This window comes from Malania oleifera, chromosome 2, assembly GCF_029873635.1.
Source record: "Malania oleifera isolate guangnan ecotype guangnan chromosome 2, ASM2987363v1, whole genome shotgun sequence".
Classification (NCBI taxonomy): domain Eukaryota; kingdom Viridiplantae; phylum Streptophyta; class Magnoliopsida; order Santalales; family Ximeniaceae; genus Malania; species Malania oleifera.
The window spans coordinates 132,358,886-132,375,803 of record NC_080418.1 but is presented as its reverse complement, the minus strand read 5'-3'; the positions used below and the strand labels follow the sequence as shown (position 1 = coordinate 132,375,803).

The 16,918-nt window shown below is 37.7% G+C and overlaps 1 protein-coding gene across 8 annotated transcripts in view; it reads left to right on the top strand.

Moving 5' to 3' along the window:
- The first annotated feature begins 2,570 nt into the window (after window positions 1–2,570).
- Window positions 2,571–16,918, top strand: part of LOC131148587 (BTB/POZ and MATH domain-containing protein 4-like) — a 36,669-nt gene continuing 22,321 nt past the window's right edge. Inside the window, exons 1-3 of one of the 8 annotated variants that reach the window (XM_058098392.1) lie at window positions 2,571–3,155; window positions 15,452–15,797; window positions 15,933–16,208. In XM_058098392.1, coding sequence (XP_057954375.1) covers window positions 2,770–3,155; window positions 15,452–15,797; window positions 15,933–16,208 — 1,008 coding nt within the window. In that variant the 5' untranslated portion in view covers window positions 2,571–2,769. Of the gene's footprint in view, window positions 3,156–15,451; window positions 15,798–15,932; window positions 16,213–16,918 lie in introns of all 8 variants that reach the window. The other 7 variants (XM_058098390.1, XM_058098394.1, XM_058098396.1 and 4 more) reach the window with 7 other exon arrangements.

Sequence of the window (16,918 nt, the reverse complement as noted above, 5' to 3'; positions counted from 1 at the left end):
AAATGTAATCCTTAAGCTTAGATATCATTTTTCAAATGCGCTGAACCCTTAGCCCTGTTACAACCAAAAGAAAAGCCCTTATTGATAAAGTGAATCACTCTCCCTAGTTAAACAAACTTGTGAACTACAATTGGACTTGATCCTTATAATCAGGTATATAGGCAACTTGTTGCAATATGACAAGTTCAGCCCAACCACCCTTTTTCACAAAAAAAAATCAACTTGAATTTCCACAAGTTTTTACCCAATGATGTCAAACATAGAGTGAGATTTCGATCCTACCACCATTTTTTAGAGCATCATTGCAATGTATCAAATAGTAAATCGCAAAAAGTTAGTTCGTTAGGTCTTTGTGAAGGTAGGATTAGAGGGGGATGTCGTTATCACACATGGGCAGTTTCCATTTTGAGACAATGGTAGTGATTAGGGAGGCCACACACATTGTTACACAAAGGGTAGTTTTGGATTAGAGAGAGGGGAGCCAATGATGAAACAATAGCAAATTGGGGCAGTCATCTCCAAGAAATTCTCCTTTTTAGTTTGGGTTTTTAGTTGAATCCTTATAAGGTGATGCTGACGATGTCAAGGCAATTAATATCATTCTAGGGCACCACAAATAACTCCAATTCTACTCCTTACCAACCCCTTTTTTTTCTTGGACTAAAATTCCCTCCTCAACAAGTGTTTGGCAAATTGCTCATAACAACATAAATAGTCATGTGATCTTTAAGAACACCTAAAGGTAGCTTCACAATAATAGAGCGAGTAAGGAATTAGTACTAGACACTCTCTCTCTCTCTCTCTTATTTTTTTTTTCTTTTTTCTCTCCCTCTATTTTTCTTTCCATACGAACTCATATGTATAGATCATATGAAGTTTGTGTATCTTCACCATCAACCACGTATATAGCAAACTCCTCCCAATCTCTTATTTACTCATATCACTCTCTCTCTCTATCACACACACACACACACACTCATGTCCTACTTGATTTGGATGGATTTGAGCCCTAACTTATCAAGTTTACAACTGAAATTGGGAACCAACCTTAATGTTTCAAAGTAATCATGTTGGGATATTGTTCATTTTTTTGGTATAGATGGCAAATGGTCGACTATAACCATCTGTATTTTTCAATTTTTTTAATGAAAGGTAATGATAGTAGAATTGATATAATTAAATTCAACCAAATGTTAGCTAAAGTATAAAACAATGGATATTGATTAATCCAAAAAATGGATTCACAAGAATCTAGTGATAGCATCCTCCTAATTTCTGTTGAAATTGTTATGCTCAAGTTACTATCTCAAAGGTACAATAACTTCAACATTGTTATCCCTCTAATTTCTTTAGGAACAATACCAGAAAAAAAATGGTTAATTCTTTGAGAAATGTGTATGTGTGTGCTTGCCCTAACCCTCAAAGAAAATATTTATAAGGTGAAAAAAATAAGAAAGAGGGATGGTGTATTCAGAGAATCTTATTTGTTGGGCATTAGGGTTTTGAGAAAATGGAACAAGTGTCTCAATGAATAAGACAAAAAGAAATTTTTCATGATAAGGGATGAACACCATTTTATGGCATGTGGAGGAAAGGCTTTAGTGTTGTGGGAAGATTGGGACAAGTGTCCCAATGAATGTGATAGGAAAAAATATTTGACCAATAGGAGATGACTACCACTTAGGGCATGTGGAGGAAGGACTTTGGACTGAATGACCCTATCCCACCAAAGAGCACATGGTGAAAAGTAAAAGTAAGATTAATAGTGATTAGGGCGTCTTAAAATATGATTAGATGTTCTCACGATGAGATTAGGCTTAATAAAGTTTCAATCGAGTCTTCACTTTAAAATTAAGTCCAATTAGACTTTATGTTTAGAAATACAAATGTATTTGGGCTTCAATTAGAAGATTAAAATTCAATTAGGCCTTAATTTTGGGATTAAGAGGAATTGTGCTTGAATTTTGGAGGAGCGGGGGGTGTTTGGCCAAGCATGTATAGGCGATAGAATGAAGAGGGGGTATTTTAGAATAAATAATTTAATAGGATAAGGTAATTTTAGAATAGTTGTAGATAGTTAGAGGGAGAAGTTTGACAAAATTATAAGAATATTTTGAAATAATTAGTGGTAGTTATAGGGATAAATTTACCTTTTTTGAAAGAAGACATCAAAGGAAGAAATCCCTTTATAGTATTAGAGATTAGAGATTGTAAATAGTTATAGGGCTATTTTGGGATAATTATAAGCAGTTGTAAAAATAAATTTGATATAATTTTAAGAGTATTTTGGGATAGTTGTGGGTAGTTAAAAGAGTATTTTGATAGTTATAGGGTATTTTGAGATAAGTATGAGTGGTTATATGGATAAATTAGACACATTTATGGGGAAATTTTATGGCTGTTGTGGGTGGTTGATTAAATAGTATAAAATTTAGGATAATTATAAATAATTATAGGAATATTTTAAAATAATTATGCATAGTCATGCGTATGAATTTAATATAATTATAAGGATATATTTAAATAATTAAAAATAATTATTTTAAAATAATTTTTGGTAGTTGTTTGATATTTTGAAAAGAAGGTACGAAGGGCGAGTCACCGTGCAGGTAATATCTCCTTATTTTTAAGGACTTCAATTCAGTCCGAGTTTCGTCGTGCTGCCAACGCTGCGAGAGCTCGACAATTTCTGATACACAGGAAGAGAGATGGTGTCGATCTCGTGTTCCTGATACTTTCCTGGACAATTTACCCTTTCTAGGCCAAGAAATGTCGGAGCTCGACAAGAAATCTCTCCTCTCCCCCACGAGCTCTCGCTCCGTGACGGAGACAGTGAACGGCTCGCACCGGTTCGTGATCAAGGGTTACTCCCTGGCCAAGGGCATCGGCGTCGGCAAGCACATCGCCAGCGACAATTTCACGGTGGGAGGCTACCAGTGGGCCATCTATTTCTATCCCGACGGGAAGAACCCCGAGGATAACTCAACGTATGTTTCGGTCTTTATTGCCCTCGCCAGCGAGGGCACCGATGTTCGTGCTCTGTTCGAGCTCACGCTTGTGGATCAGAGCGGGAAGGGTAAGCATAAAGTTCACAGTCATTTCGATCGGTCTCTGGAGAGCGGGCCATATACGCTGAAGTATAGAGGTAGCATGTGGTGAGTTTTTTACTTTGAAATCATTCAGTATGAATATTTTCTTTCCCAACTTTGACGTTGAGGTCAGTGAAAAAAATTATTGTGTAAAATTAATATGTAGGGCTTACATAAATTTTATGTTATTATGGCGGTAGTCACTTGAGAAAATGTGCTATTATCGTAATTGTTCTGATTGATGTCTTAGTTGCGTTTTGAATTGTTGTTTTTCGTTGAAACTCAACACTATGTTTGGGAGGAGGAGAAGGGAGCGGAAAGAAGGGAAAGGAATGGAAATGGAGAAAAAATTAGGTCCTTCATGAGGATTAGCCTATCAGACCCTACCATCAAATGAAAACATTTCAAATAATATGTCTCACATGTACGACCTACATTTTCCATGGAAATGGGGGTTTTAAATATCTTGTTTAAGAGTTTTATTTTTTTAGAGGGAAGGGGGTAGAGGGTTGTATTTTTTCATTGTATTCTTTCTCCAACACCTAAAATATAAAATTCTGAATCAAAGAGTTTTGGATGGAACGCTGGAGTAAGTTTGACAATTAGTAATTACCCTTCTGTGACATACTAGTGCACCCTTCTGTGGGACTGTAACTACTGCACCCTTCTTTTCCTCTCCCTTTCACCCTCTTCCTCTAAAAATCCTTTCATTGCATCCCTTTCAAACTCACAAACATTGTAAGTTTGTTTGGTATTATTTCTACTTTGTGCAATACCATTGAGCAACAGTTGACAATTGACAACCATTCCATCCCTTTCTTTTCAGTTTTTGTTCTTGGTTTTTAATTTTAGTGGCAACAGCTAAAATCATTTATATGTATGTGTGTGTTCACTTCTTTTGATGACTTGTTTCTACACTTCAATATCAATAGTGCCGCACCACTTTTAATATCAAGAATTCATTTTGTGGGTTAAATCATTGCGATGCTCGACAAATATAGAATTGCAAGGAAGGAGAAAGAAATAAGGTAGAGAAGAAGAAGAGAGGGGCAGTGTGTTGTATGTACGAAGAAGAGGTGGGATGGAGGGAGAGATTCTAAACTCTAGTTCATAATACAAAAATTGAAACCAACATACAACTACAAGTATACTTATATTTCTGTAGTTATCTAAAACACATAATTACAAGGGAACCTAGCAGTAGAAAAATAAGCAACACCATATTCAAATTCAAGCATGTTCTAAATCTACACTAAAAAATATATGTGGAATTTAACCCAAATAGCCCAATGTGAGAAGGGGGGGGGGGGTTCATCATCAGCTAGTTTGTAGGGGTTGTCTCTACTTTTGATGCAACACTGTTAGAAAGTCTACAGGAAATCTTGGCTCAAGCACATTGGAGGTCATAGAGAAGTCAATGGGAGCCTCACTAGACAAAGAGAGAGCGGAGCTCCTCTTGGGAGCCTTTTAACACGGTTTTGAGATCGGTCGTGCCAGGGTTCTCCTCCGATCCACGTGGCAGTCTGCAACTGCTGAGACAAGGATGACTGGTATTCATCATCAGGACTTGTAGAGAAGTGGGTGTGTGGTTTTGCTAAGGAGGAGGATAAATCAATTATTGAGACCACTGTAGTGGTGCGTCTAGAAGAGAAATCAATTTTCATTGAGATAGGAATACAAAAGGAGATTGTATCGAGGCCATACTCAGGTATGAAAGAAGTTACATCAGAGGAGTTAAGAGACTTGATAGAGCAGTAGCCTACTTGAACAGGAGCAGGAGTTGGGCAAAATATATGAGGAGGAGAATGACTTGTTACACGAAGAGGTATGTGAATTTGAGGACAACTACCTGCAAACACCCTCTTTGATGGGCTTGGCAGGACCAGTGCTCTTTGCTGGTGAAGTTAGTCACTTGGCTGATAATGCAGTGGGGGAGATGAATAAAAAGGGTTCACAACAGGGTGCAAGAACTCATAATAGCTTGTCTCTGCCTGAACATCATGGTATTAATTTATTAGGGATCCCAATAGATTCAGAAAGCCTTGAGGAAGAGGAAACTTCAGTTCTTGGTATCCTTTTGGATAATTCTACTCCTTTTGCCTCCGCCTCTCCTTCTCTGGTGCAATGTGGTTCCCCTAATTCTGTGCATGAACCCTGAGGTATTCACCATAAGTTTATTAATTGTGGAAAAGGCATTTTGCTGAAGTTTAATTGAAACGAATTACTTGTTGTGCCAAGGAGAGAAAGGTACTAAAGGAAGTATATTGACCCTAGATGCACTTGGAGATGAGAAAAGCAACCCTAACCCACAAAAGTTGCTAGATACAATGTGGGGTTAAGTTTGTTATTCCTTTAGGATAGGACTTGAGGGTTTTTGTTCTCCTGGGACTTGTGAGGGTAAAAAAGTAAAGTAGAATATAAATTGCCAAAAATTGGCTTCTACTTTCAATTATGGGTGAAAATGGGGAAGAGAGGTGGTGTTGGTGGTAAGGTTTTAGGATGAAGCTGCTGAGCTGGAATTATAGGGGGGCTTAGAGAGCATGGTTGAGCGTTGAAAGGTTAAGGAGATTATTGGACAGAATTCCATGGATGCTATTCTGTTACAGGAGTCCAAGATAACGGTGGTGGATGGCTTTCTTGTGAGGAGTATTAGAGATTCTAGGTTTAAAGGCTGGGTTTTGCTAGCTTTTTATTGGTTCCTCGGGGGCATTATGGTTATTTGGGACCCTATGGTCACTCATGGGGTTAATGTTTTTTTAGGTTCTTTTTCCGTCTGTTCTTTTAGATATGTTGGGGGCAGTGGTGGGATGCTTCTGCATATGGACTTCATTGCCCTTGTTTTATTTTTTTAGAGGGAGGGGGAGGGGGGGGGGGGGGGAGTTGAGGGATGAGCTAGCTGCAGTTTATGGTTGTGTGTTCCTAATTAGTGTCTAGGAAGTGTGATTTTAATGTTACGCTCTCACCAATGAGAAATTGGGAGGTTTCAGGATTACTTCTACCATGAGCGGCTTTGACACATTTTATATAGAGTGTGACTTGCAGATCCTCTTTCTTATGCCCATTTTCCTTAGTTGTATAATGTTATTACAATTGCTACTAGGATTAATAGTTTTTTGTTCGCTACAATGTGGGATGATGCATTCCCCAGTTTTTCTGTCCTAGAGTGATCTTTGATAATTGTCCTTTAGTTCTGAAGTCTAACCATTTGAAGCGGGGGAGAGATTGGTTGGGCGGAATGCAGTGTGGAAGGTTGGGAGGGGTTCTGTTTTATGAGGAGATTGATGTTTTTGAAAAAGGAAAAAATTAAAATCTAGAAATATGGAAGTTTTTGGTGATGTACAGTCAAGAAAAAAGAGACACTTTACAGGGATTAGCTGTGTGTTAGATGGTTTAAAAGAAAGGGGGTCTCTTAGAAGGTGTTAGTGCTAATGATTTTAAACCACTTCTTTTGAGGGAAGATATGAGTTCTTTGAGTTGGAGGTAGAAGTCCAGGATGAATTGATGGGGATTGTTAAGTTTGCAATGCAAGATTGTTTCATAGGCTGGTGAGTGGGAGGAAAAAAGTTCTATAAAAAGATGGAGGATTATAGGGGTTTGGTTGCTACAGATCCTGACTGTATTGTGGGTATGATTACATTCTATAGGAGCTTACTTTTAGAGGAGGATGCAGGATGAGCTATGATTGAAGGTTGAATTGGTGCCCTATTGCAAGTGACGAAGTAGGGTGGCTTGAGAGGCCTTTTGAAGAGGAGAAGGAGATTGTAGGTGTTGCGTTTGAGATGGATAGGGAGAAAGCTCTTGGGCTGGGTGGTTTTATGATGACATTTTTTTTAAAAAGGATTGTTGGGATTTTTTAAAGAATGACTTTCTTGAAGTCTTTCATGAGTTCTTTGAGAATTGGGTGGTGTGTAGGAGCCTCATCTCTACTTTTGTTACACTGGTGCCTAAAAAAGACTCTCCTACTAAAATTTAAGAACTTTAGATCAATTAGTTTGGTGAATACTGTTTATCAGATATTAAGATCTAGCTGAAGTTTTATTTAAGAGATTAGCAACAGTCTTCGTGAATACTGTTTCCCATAATCAGTACGCTTTTAGTGGTGATAGACAAATTTTTGATGCTGCACTGGTGGCAATTGAGGTGGTTGAGGATGCAGTAAGAAGAAAGAAAGGGGGTTTGGTTTTGAAATTGGAGGTTTTGTTGGGTCATATTGGATTGAGTTGTGGATAGAATAGATTCTAGAGGGAGATGAAGGAAGTTTATTTGTGGGTGTCTCTCCTCCGTGGTTTTTCAGTATTGGTGAATGGGGATGCTAAATCTTGGTTTTGAGCTTTTAGAGACTTCTTTTTCATTATTGTAGCAGATGCTCAAGTAGGATGATTGATAGTGGGGTTGAAAAGAGGCTTGGTGGAAGTGATTGAGGTAGGTTTTAAGGATCTGCCTGTTCATTGCCTTTAGTTTGCAGATGATATGATTCTCTTTCTTTCGGACAACATGAGCCGTTTCTCTAATGTGCTAACCACTTTGCAGGTTTTTGAGACGTAATCGGGGTTAAAATTAATTTCTCTAAGAGTGGTATTGTGGGTATGGGCATTGATCCAAGCTCTTTTGCTAGGCTAGTAGGGTGTGGTGTTCTAAGTTGTCTTACTACCTATTTCGGTGTTCCTTTTAGGGGCAATCCTGCTGATTCTTCTTGAAACCTGGTAACAACAACAACAAAACCAAACCTTAAGTCACTAGGTGGGGTCGGCTATATGAATCATTTTCCGCCAATTTATGCGATCATGACCCATCTCTTTTGACAGATTCATGGATATTAAATCCTTACTCACTATCTCCTCTCAAGTTATTTTAGGTCTACCCCTATCCCTTCTACTGAGCCCTACAGTAACAAACTCACTCTTCCTCACTGGTGCATTTATGGTCTTCATTGCAAGTGTCCATACCATTTGAGTCGTCCCTTCCTTATCTTGTCTTCTATAGGAGCTACACCTAACTTATCGTGAATATGATCATTCCTTAATTTATTCTTCAATGTTATACCTCTCATCCATTTAAGCATTCTTATCTCGGCAAGTGGTATAACTTTTACTTCTTGAAACTTGGTCTTTGAGAAAAATTGCTAGGAGGATGGATAGGTGGAAAGGATCTTTTTTCACTTTAGGGGGTCATATTACTCATTCATGCTTGTCTTTCTTCTATCCACTTGGATTATTTATCCCATTCTAGAATCCTTGTGAGAGTTATTTGGTGATTAGAGAAGTTGAAGAGTAATTTTTTGTGGTCTGGTGCTTATAAACGGGATAAATATAATCTAGTAGGGTGAACTGTTGTAAGTAGGTCTAATGGAAAGAGGTTTGGGTCTAGCCGTCTAAGTATTGGAACATGAACACATTTTTGTGGTGGGGGAAGTGGCTATGACTTTTTCCATTATAAACTAACTCCCTTTGACATAATGTAATTTGTAGTGAGTTTAGATTTTGACAAAATGGTTGTGATGCTAATGCAGGAGTTAATATTAGTCACTTGAGTTTTTGGTAATTTGTCTCTTCTTTCCTTCCTATTGTTCATTAACGGGGAGAGAATCTGCTTTTGGGATGTGCCATTGACCCTTGGGTTCCCTTCCCTTTTTTGTTACTCTTCTTGAGCCTCTTATTTCTGCCTTCATTTTGCAAGAGGATGGCCATTCATGAGATTTTCATTTTGGGAGGAATCTCAAAGGAAGAAACGAATCAGCTTCTTCTTTTCCTCTTTACAAGGTTATATGGAAGGTCAAAATTCCCCCTAAAATCAAAGTGTTTCTTTGGTTGGTTGTGCTTAATAGGATAAATACTAATGACTTGTTGCAGATGAGGAGACCTTTAAAGGCTCTCCTTCCTGATATTTGTATGCTGTGCTTTAATTGTTCGGAGTCTGTTCCACACCTTTTCCTGCACTGCAATTATGCATGGAAGGTCTGGAACAAGTTAATCAATTACTTTGGACTTTGGAGAAAGCTGCGATTATCCTAGAACAGCAGAGGAGAGTTCTTGGCAATTTATTTAGTGGGGTTTGGTAGGAATAAGGAAGGAATTGTGCTATATTTTCAGTGTTTTGGGGCTTGTGGAAGGAGCGTAATGTGTATATATTTGCATGGAAGAAGTTACCATAGTGGTTTGCGTGGGAAAAGATTCTGTTTATGGCTTCTTTATGGTGTATGGGCTATGGAAATTTCAAGGGAATTGTGTTTCAAAAGTTCAGTGCGATTGGAGGTCTCTTCTAAGGGCATCTTGAGCTTTTGTTATTGTTTATTTTTGCAATTTTCATTTTGGTTTTCCTGAGGATTATCAGACTTTGTTAAGGAGATGTCCTCTATCCTGCTTGTAAATTCTATCTTTATCTAATGAATTTCTTTTTCTATAAAAAAAAAGTGTTGGGAGTTTAGATTCTTTTGGGGGAATTCTTGTGCAAATCTTTCTTTTCTCATTTGTTCTGTCTTTTGGGTTCTTTGGAATAACTTGTTTGAGAATTTTGGTGAAAACTGGGTGTGCCCATCTTATTTGGAGAGTTTTTGTGCTATTATGTTTAGGGGTCTTGGCAAGAGAAAGGATAGGAAAGCTTTGTGGTGTAGTGCTGTTCTGCCTGGTGCATTTGGTGGGAAGAAATGCTAGAATCTTTAAAAGATGGTCACTTCCAGTAGCATGCTTTGGAGCAGATTGGTGTTCATTATTTTTATTTTTTTGATCGTTAAAGAGCAAGTAACATTAGCAAGGCATCAAGGGGGTGCCAACCCAACCCGTGGTACAACACATCAACCACTCTGTAGATGGTTGCAAACATCAAGGATTGCATAATGATCATTAACAATTTCCCCACTAAGCTAGCTGGAGATCCATTGTTATTTGCAAGTCTGAAGCAAAGTAGTCGAATCTTTGAAGGCTCTCTTATTTCTTTCTTTCCAAGAGCACACCAAAAGATGGTGCGACTGAAGAGGTTCGAAGCCTTTCGCTTCTCCATGGTGGCTCCGATGCCTTTCCAAGCTCAAATCTCCCCTCCAACTGAATTTGCTGTATTCCACTGCTGCCCAGCCAAGGAAAGAGCCAAATTCCAGATTGTGGAGGGTTTAAAATATTTCCATTTATGGACTCCTAAGCAGAAAAGGCAACCTTTGAAGGGGCTGTCATCCTCCAAATAATCGAAGGGGAGTTATTGCAATTTGTTCCCAATGACGAGAGCTTCTTGTAGAAAGATTTAATTGTGAAAACACCTTGGTTCGTTGGTGATGTTTTAGTGACAGAGTTCACAGAGAAAACTGCAAAAGTCAGAATGTGTATGAGTGATGAGGGCATTTTTGTCTCAAGCCTAGCTGTAGATGGAAGGAAAGGCAGCTCTGAGATAACTGTTCTCATGCCACACATCATGGCAAAAGTAAACATTGGCCTCATTCACCACTTGAAATGTCATAAATTGGAAAAGATCATCCCATCCTTTCTTGCTGAATTTCCATACTCGTACTCCATAGGAAGTTGTTCAATCATTGTGCTCAAGCCATATTTAGAAACAATATTATCCCACCAAAAGTGATCTTTTTCCTTCATGAACCTCCATAACCACCTCCCGAGGTGGGCTTTATTGAAAGTGAGGAGGGATGTCAACCCCAAACCTCCCGAACAAATGGGTTGTTTGACCACTCCCCATCAAACAAGGTGATATTTAACTCCTCCTTGAAGCTTCTCAAAAAAATCTTCTTTGAATTCCCTCTAATCTCCTAGCAACTAAAAAGGCCAGTAAGGCAAGGAGAGGCATGAAGTAAATTGGAAGATACGTCGAAGTGCTCTTGATGAGGGTGAGTTTGCCTCCATTTGATAAGAAATTTCTTTTCCATACTGCCAATATCCTTTCTAACTTTTCAATAATAGGGTCCTAGATTCCTTTATCTTTGAATTTGGCTCTGAGAGGGAGATTGAAGTAATTAATGAGAAAGGTTTTCATCTTGAAACCCAAAAGACCAGTAAGGAAAGCCCCTCCTTGTGTTCTCTCCAATTGGAATAAGCTTGCTTTTACCAAGGTTCACTTTCAGGCTTGAGATGTCCTCAAACCTTAACAAAATGCATCAAAGGTTGAGGATATGATGGGGGTCATCTTTACAAAAAATGATGGTATCATCTGTGAAAAGAAGATGAGAAACTTTTGTAAGCCTTCCATTTCTTCCCATCTTGAGACCTTCAAAGATCCCTCCTTTAGTAGCTTTCATTAGCATGAAGCTAAGCACTTTTAACGAAAATAAACAGAAAAGGGGACAAGGGATCTTCTTATCTCAAGCCTTTTGTGGAGTGAAAGAAATTAGAAGGGCAGCCATTTATGAGCATTGAGAAGTTTGGGGTTTTGATGCATTGAGCAATCCAGCTACACCACAGCTCACCACAACCCATTTTCCTAGGAGATAAAGAAGGTAGTTCCAGTTGACATGATCAAATGCTTTCTCCATATCCAATTTGCACACTATTCCCCCTTTCCCTCCTCTAGATAGGCATCCACAACCTCATTAGCAGTAAGGGTAGCATCCATAATTTGTTTGTCTTCTTGCCACGAAAGCATGTTGATATTGACAAAAGACTTCTGGTATTGCTTTTTTTAATCTCTTAGCTAATACTTTGGCAACCATTTTATAAATGCTTCCCACCAAGCTAATGGGGCGAAAATCCTTGATGTTAGCAGCCCTTTGGGACAAGAGTGACAAAAGTGGTATTTATGCAACTCATGAATTTTCGTGATCTATGAAACTTCTCGAACAAGTTTAACAAGTTGTGCTTGAGGAGGTTCCTGTTAGCGTGAAAGAAAGCCAAGAAGCATGCCAAAAGAATCCATTTGCCAATAACCCATTTAACTTGTGTGTTTTGGTGCTTAGCAAAATGGATTCTTTTGGCATGCTTCTTTGGAAGTCTGACAGTGGGATTGGTTGTCGTTACTTTATAACATTGTCTTGTAATTACTTTCTTTTATTTATCTATTTTCCTTTTGTAAACTTTGTTGTACTCCTTATTTTAATTATTAATACTTTGTTTATATGAGAAATATGCATGCTACTAGCTGCCTTAGCAACGACGGCGGTCCTCTTTCATATCTTGACTGAAAGGAAATCTACTCTAGAAAGTATAATTGCTAATATGACTCTTAACAACTTAGGAGCACTCTCATGAACATCATCACTAGTGAGCCGTGGAGCAATATGAAGCTGGGTGACCTCTGATGGAACTAGATATTGTCTAATGTCACCTTCAAGATAAATCATGAAACTATTAATCCAGAATAGCCTTGACCAATGATAATAAAAATGCACATTGTTATTATATGTAGAATGGGAATGAGAATTGGGTACATTTCTTGTGATTAAACCTATGATGGGGATAGGCTTCTTTGGATTATTCAAGTGGGGAAAACAATGTTCCAATAAATGGAATGTTTCCTTGGATACATACATACATACATACATACACACGCACACACACACACACACACACATATATATATATATATACACACACATAATGTGTGTTTGTATATATAAAACCCACCCCCTCCTCCCACTCACCCCAACACATATCTAGTTGGGGTTGGATAGCAACACCTCAAGAAAAACCCGAATGCACATGAAAAAAGCCAAGAACACTACTCCATCCCACAACAAACTAGAGAGGTTGTGTGATTATTAAAGGTTTTCAAATTGCTCCTAGTTCAAAGGGTCCACAAGCTCTTCCCATCCTACTTTTTCTAAAACCTGAATATTTAACGAGTAGGAAATCTTGGTTTGTTTGTTATGATTTCTTCTCACCTTTAAACTACTATTTTGTTACCACTTTATCAACTATTTCCCTTCTCAAATTTGTGTTTGAAGCCTTATCCCAGTCTATGTAGAGGGATCCTATGGTTGAAGAGATGCATGCTGTGTAGGACAACAATACTTGTGAATTGGTACCTCTTCTTATTGATAAGTTTGTAGTCAAATGTCATTGGGTGTACAAGTCCCAAAGGTTCTGTGGCTTGGCTGTCTTGCCAAAGGATATACTTAGGTGTATGTGTTGGACCAAGACGCATTCTCCTTGGTTGCCAAACTTAAACTTGCCCAATTTTTTATCTCTTTAACTACCGTTTGTCATTTGCCTTTGCATCAGTTACATGTGAAGAATGCCTACGAGGTCTATTTCATCAGGGTTTGTTGCTCAGGGGTGTCAATATAGCTTGTCGATTCAAGAATTCCTTCTATTGTCTAAAATAGTATCCTAGAACATGGTTTATTCTCTCCAATGCTGTGCTAATTAGAGTTCTTGAGCAGTGTTTGGTAGACCACTCTCTAGTTTGGTCACAGGATTTTGTTAGTAGTATGTGTGGATGATATTGTGATTACTAGTTCTATCTAAAGCTGGAAGCATTTTCTACAAACAATTTTAATCCAAAGATTTAGGGCTGTTGAAATTCTTCTTGATTATAGAAGTATCTAAATCTCGTATGGGGGCCCTTTTATCACATAGGAAGTATATTCTACCTTTGAGATGAACCTGTGATGTTGGAATCCAATAGTTTTCATACATGCATGGGTCCTAACATCAAATTACAGCCATATGTGGGTGATTTGTTGAGTGTCTCTCGACAATATCGGAGACTTGTTGGAAAATTAAACTATCTCATGGTCGGTCAATCAGATATATCCTTTGTAACAAGTGTTGCGATCTAGTTTCTTGATACTTTCAGAACAAGTCTGGGATGCTGTCATTCGTAATTGTATTTTGAGATACCTTGTGCATCAGGGAGATGTATCTTATGTCAGGATCGTGACTCGTGTTCAAGGGGGCAGAGTGGTCACCTTTCAATAGAAGATCAACTAGATACTGTGTTTTTGTTGGAAGATCCATTTGAGGAATTAGAAACAAACTGCGGTGGCCTGGTTGAGTGCTGAATTGGAGTATTAGGCCATGGCCCACACTGCATGTGAGCTGGTTTGACTAAAGAACTTGTTGGAAGAACTTGGCTTACCATATTCTCAACCTATGGAGTTCATGTGTGCTAATCAAGCTACCATTCATATCGTGTCCAACCTAGTTTTCCATGGGTAGACGATACTCATTGAGGTTGGTTGTCAGTTTGTTTGGGAGAAACATGCGCAGAAGCTCATTACTCTCACCACTCATGAGAAGTCCATATTTCAACTTGATTTATTCACTAAAGCCCTGGGAGTTTCTTAGGTTAAATCCATTTATTACAACTAACAAGCTAGGAGCATATGATATCTATGTCTAGGTTGAGGGGGAGTGTTATTGGTTACTGGATTAGTTATTTAGTATTACCATCGTGCGTTAGGAAGGGAGTGATGTTCATACAGTACATGACACCCATTATAAATAGAGAGGAGACCTATCTTTGTCATTAGATTTTTCAATTTACATGACACTGTTAACAGTTTTAATAGCTTAGGCTGTATTGTAATAATTGAGTTATGGACCCAAATGCTGGATTTTAAGGGTTGTTATTAAGAATAAATATAGGATTGTAATGCAGGTATGCAGCTATAGAATCAATTAAACAAATCAGAGTTCTCCTCCCTTCATTGCTTTTCATGTTCTATTTTCTCCCCACTTCCTTCATCTTTCTCCCTTTCTTTTCACCCTTTTCTCTCCCTTCTTTCCCTTGCTGTGCCAGGCTGTTGTGCTGATGGGTGTTAGACATACAAATTATGTACAGGAATAATTGTCCTGTGTTACAGGATCATATGCCTTTATTTTGGTGGTCTGGGGAGGGTGAGCGTTGACTCAATGGTGAGTGGTATCCGAATTGCATAGTCTCTCGAAACATGGAGGTAAGAGACTGTACTTCTTGCCCTCTCCAGACCTCAATGGTGTGGTTGCCTTGTGCCCTAGGTTTTACATTATGTTTCCTTGTTTGGTTTGCTCCTGAGTGCAGCTCTTTATTCACTTTGAAATTTTATAGCCTTGAGTTTTTGTCATAATGCTACTCATCTGAATTTGAATGCATACTTTTCATTTCTTTACTTTATGTACTAAAATTTATAGGGTTTTGCCTTTTTCTTGCCATGTGGATACATGGTACACAATATTTTTTGACCTGGCTGCAAATTTTGTGCTTGGAATGTAATGGGCTTATCACCTTGTTCATTGCTGAAATTCCACCATATTATCCCTTTGCTCTTATCTTTGCTTTGAGGCAAATGGATTTTTGACATTTTTTTTTAATTGGAATTTATGAACCATTGTTAGTTTACTTGTATAAGCATCACTTTGTTCTCACTCAGCATTTTTCCCTTTTTAGAAGTTTATATTTATATTATATTTTAGTGTTGATCTTTTATATTTATATATTTATTTTTTTAGGGGTTATAAACGTTTTTTCAGACGAGCAATGCTTGAGACATCAGATTTCCTCAAGGATGATTGCCTGAAAATTAATTGCACTGTTGGAGTTGTGGTTTCAGCAATAGACTGCTCAAGATTACACTCAATACAAGTCCCTGATTCTGACATTGGAACACACTTTGGTATGTTATTGGAGGATGAAGAAGGTTCAGATGTTACTTTTGATGTGTGTGGGGAAACATTTCATGCTCATAGTCTGGTATTAGCCGCTCGATCTCCTGTTTTTGAAGCTGAACTTCTCAGCAGAGCAGAGGAAGATGATCATAAGATAGTGATTACTGATATGGACCCTAAGGTATTTAAGGTAATAATCTTTTTTTTTTTTTGCTCATAGGGTTTGAATGAAGAATAAGTTTGCATTTTTCCAGATTACATGGCTGCAGATTCTAAGATGAAAATGTTTCAATATGTTTTTGGAATATTTATTATCTCTTGGCAGGCCATGCTGCACTTTGTCTACAGGGATACTCTTATTGAAGACGAGGAGTTGTTAGTTTCAAGTTCATCTTCCTTGCCTTCGATAAATGACTCGTTGCCTGCAAAGTTGTTAGCTGCAGCAGACAAATATGGGCTGGATCGACTTAGAGTGATGTGCGAATCTTTACTCTGCAGGGATATATCTGTGAACTCTGTTGCTAAAATTCTGGCCCTAGCTGATCATCATCATGCTTCGGATCTAAAAGCTGTTTGCCTGAAATTTGCTGCTGAAAACCTTGTAGGTATATTCCTTCAGATGGATTATCCCTTAAATTTTCTATTTAACTGGAATAAATTCAACCATGCTGTCATGTGTTATTTAATCTGTGGATTTTATGTTATTTGATCTTATCCGCTTTTGATATATCTGTGGAACATACTGATTTTATGTGAGTATTGTCCTTTCTAAATGAATTGCACCAACGTCTATCTCTCAGTGGTGGGGAAGTGCTGATTTGGTAAGATCTGACAGAAGATTTATTTTGAGCTTAAAAAATTTGGAAAGGATCTTTAGTTCTATACGTTAACCTTGGCTTACAAATAATTTAAAAGTAAGAATGTTTGAATGAGTGAAAGGCTTTTCTGCAAATATATGGGTAATGTCAAGTAATATTTGAAGAAAAATTTCTAAAAATCTATTACAAAGAGTACTGAGAGAAATTCTATTGGATTTAAATTTGATCAATTTCCATCAGATGGGAGTATTATTTAGAATAGTAATAGAATAACTTCTATACACGTCCTTGAATGTAGAAGGTAGTTCTTTCATTTAAATTTAAATATTAAATGCGAGTGGTCAAACTTAACCAAAATTTTTAGAAGTTTAATTTTTCCAAAAAATAAAAATTGGGCAAGTTGTAAAAATAACTTGACATTTTTGAAAATCCAAGTGTTAATAATAATAATAATAATACATTTTTTGTTATCATGAGCTATGTCTTTACAAAA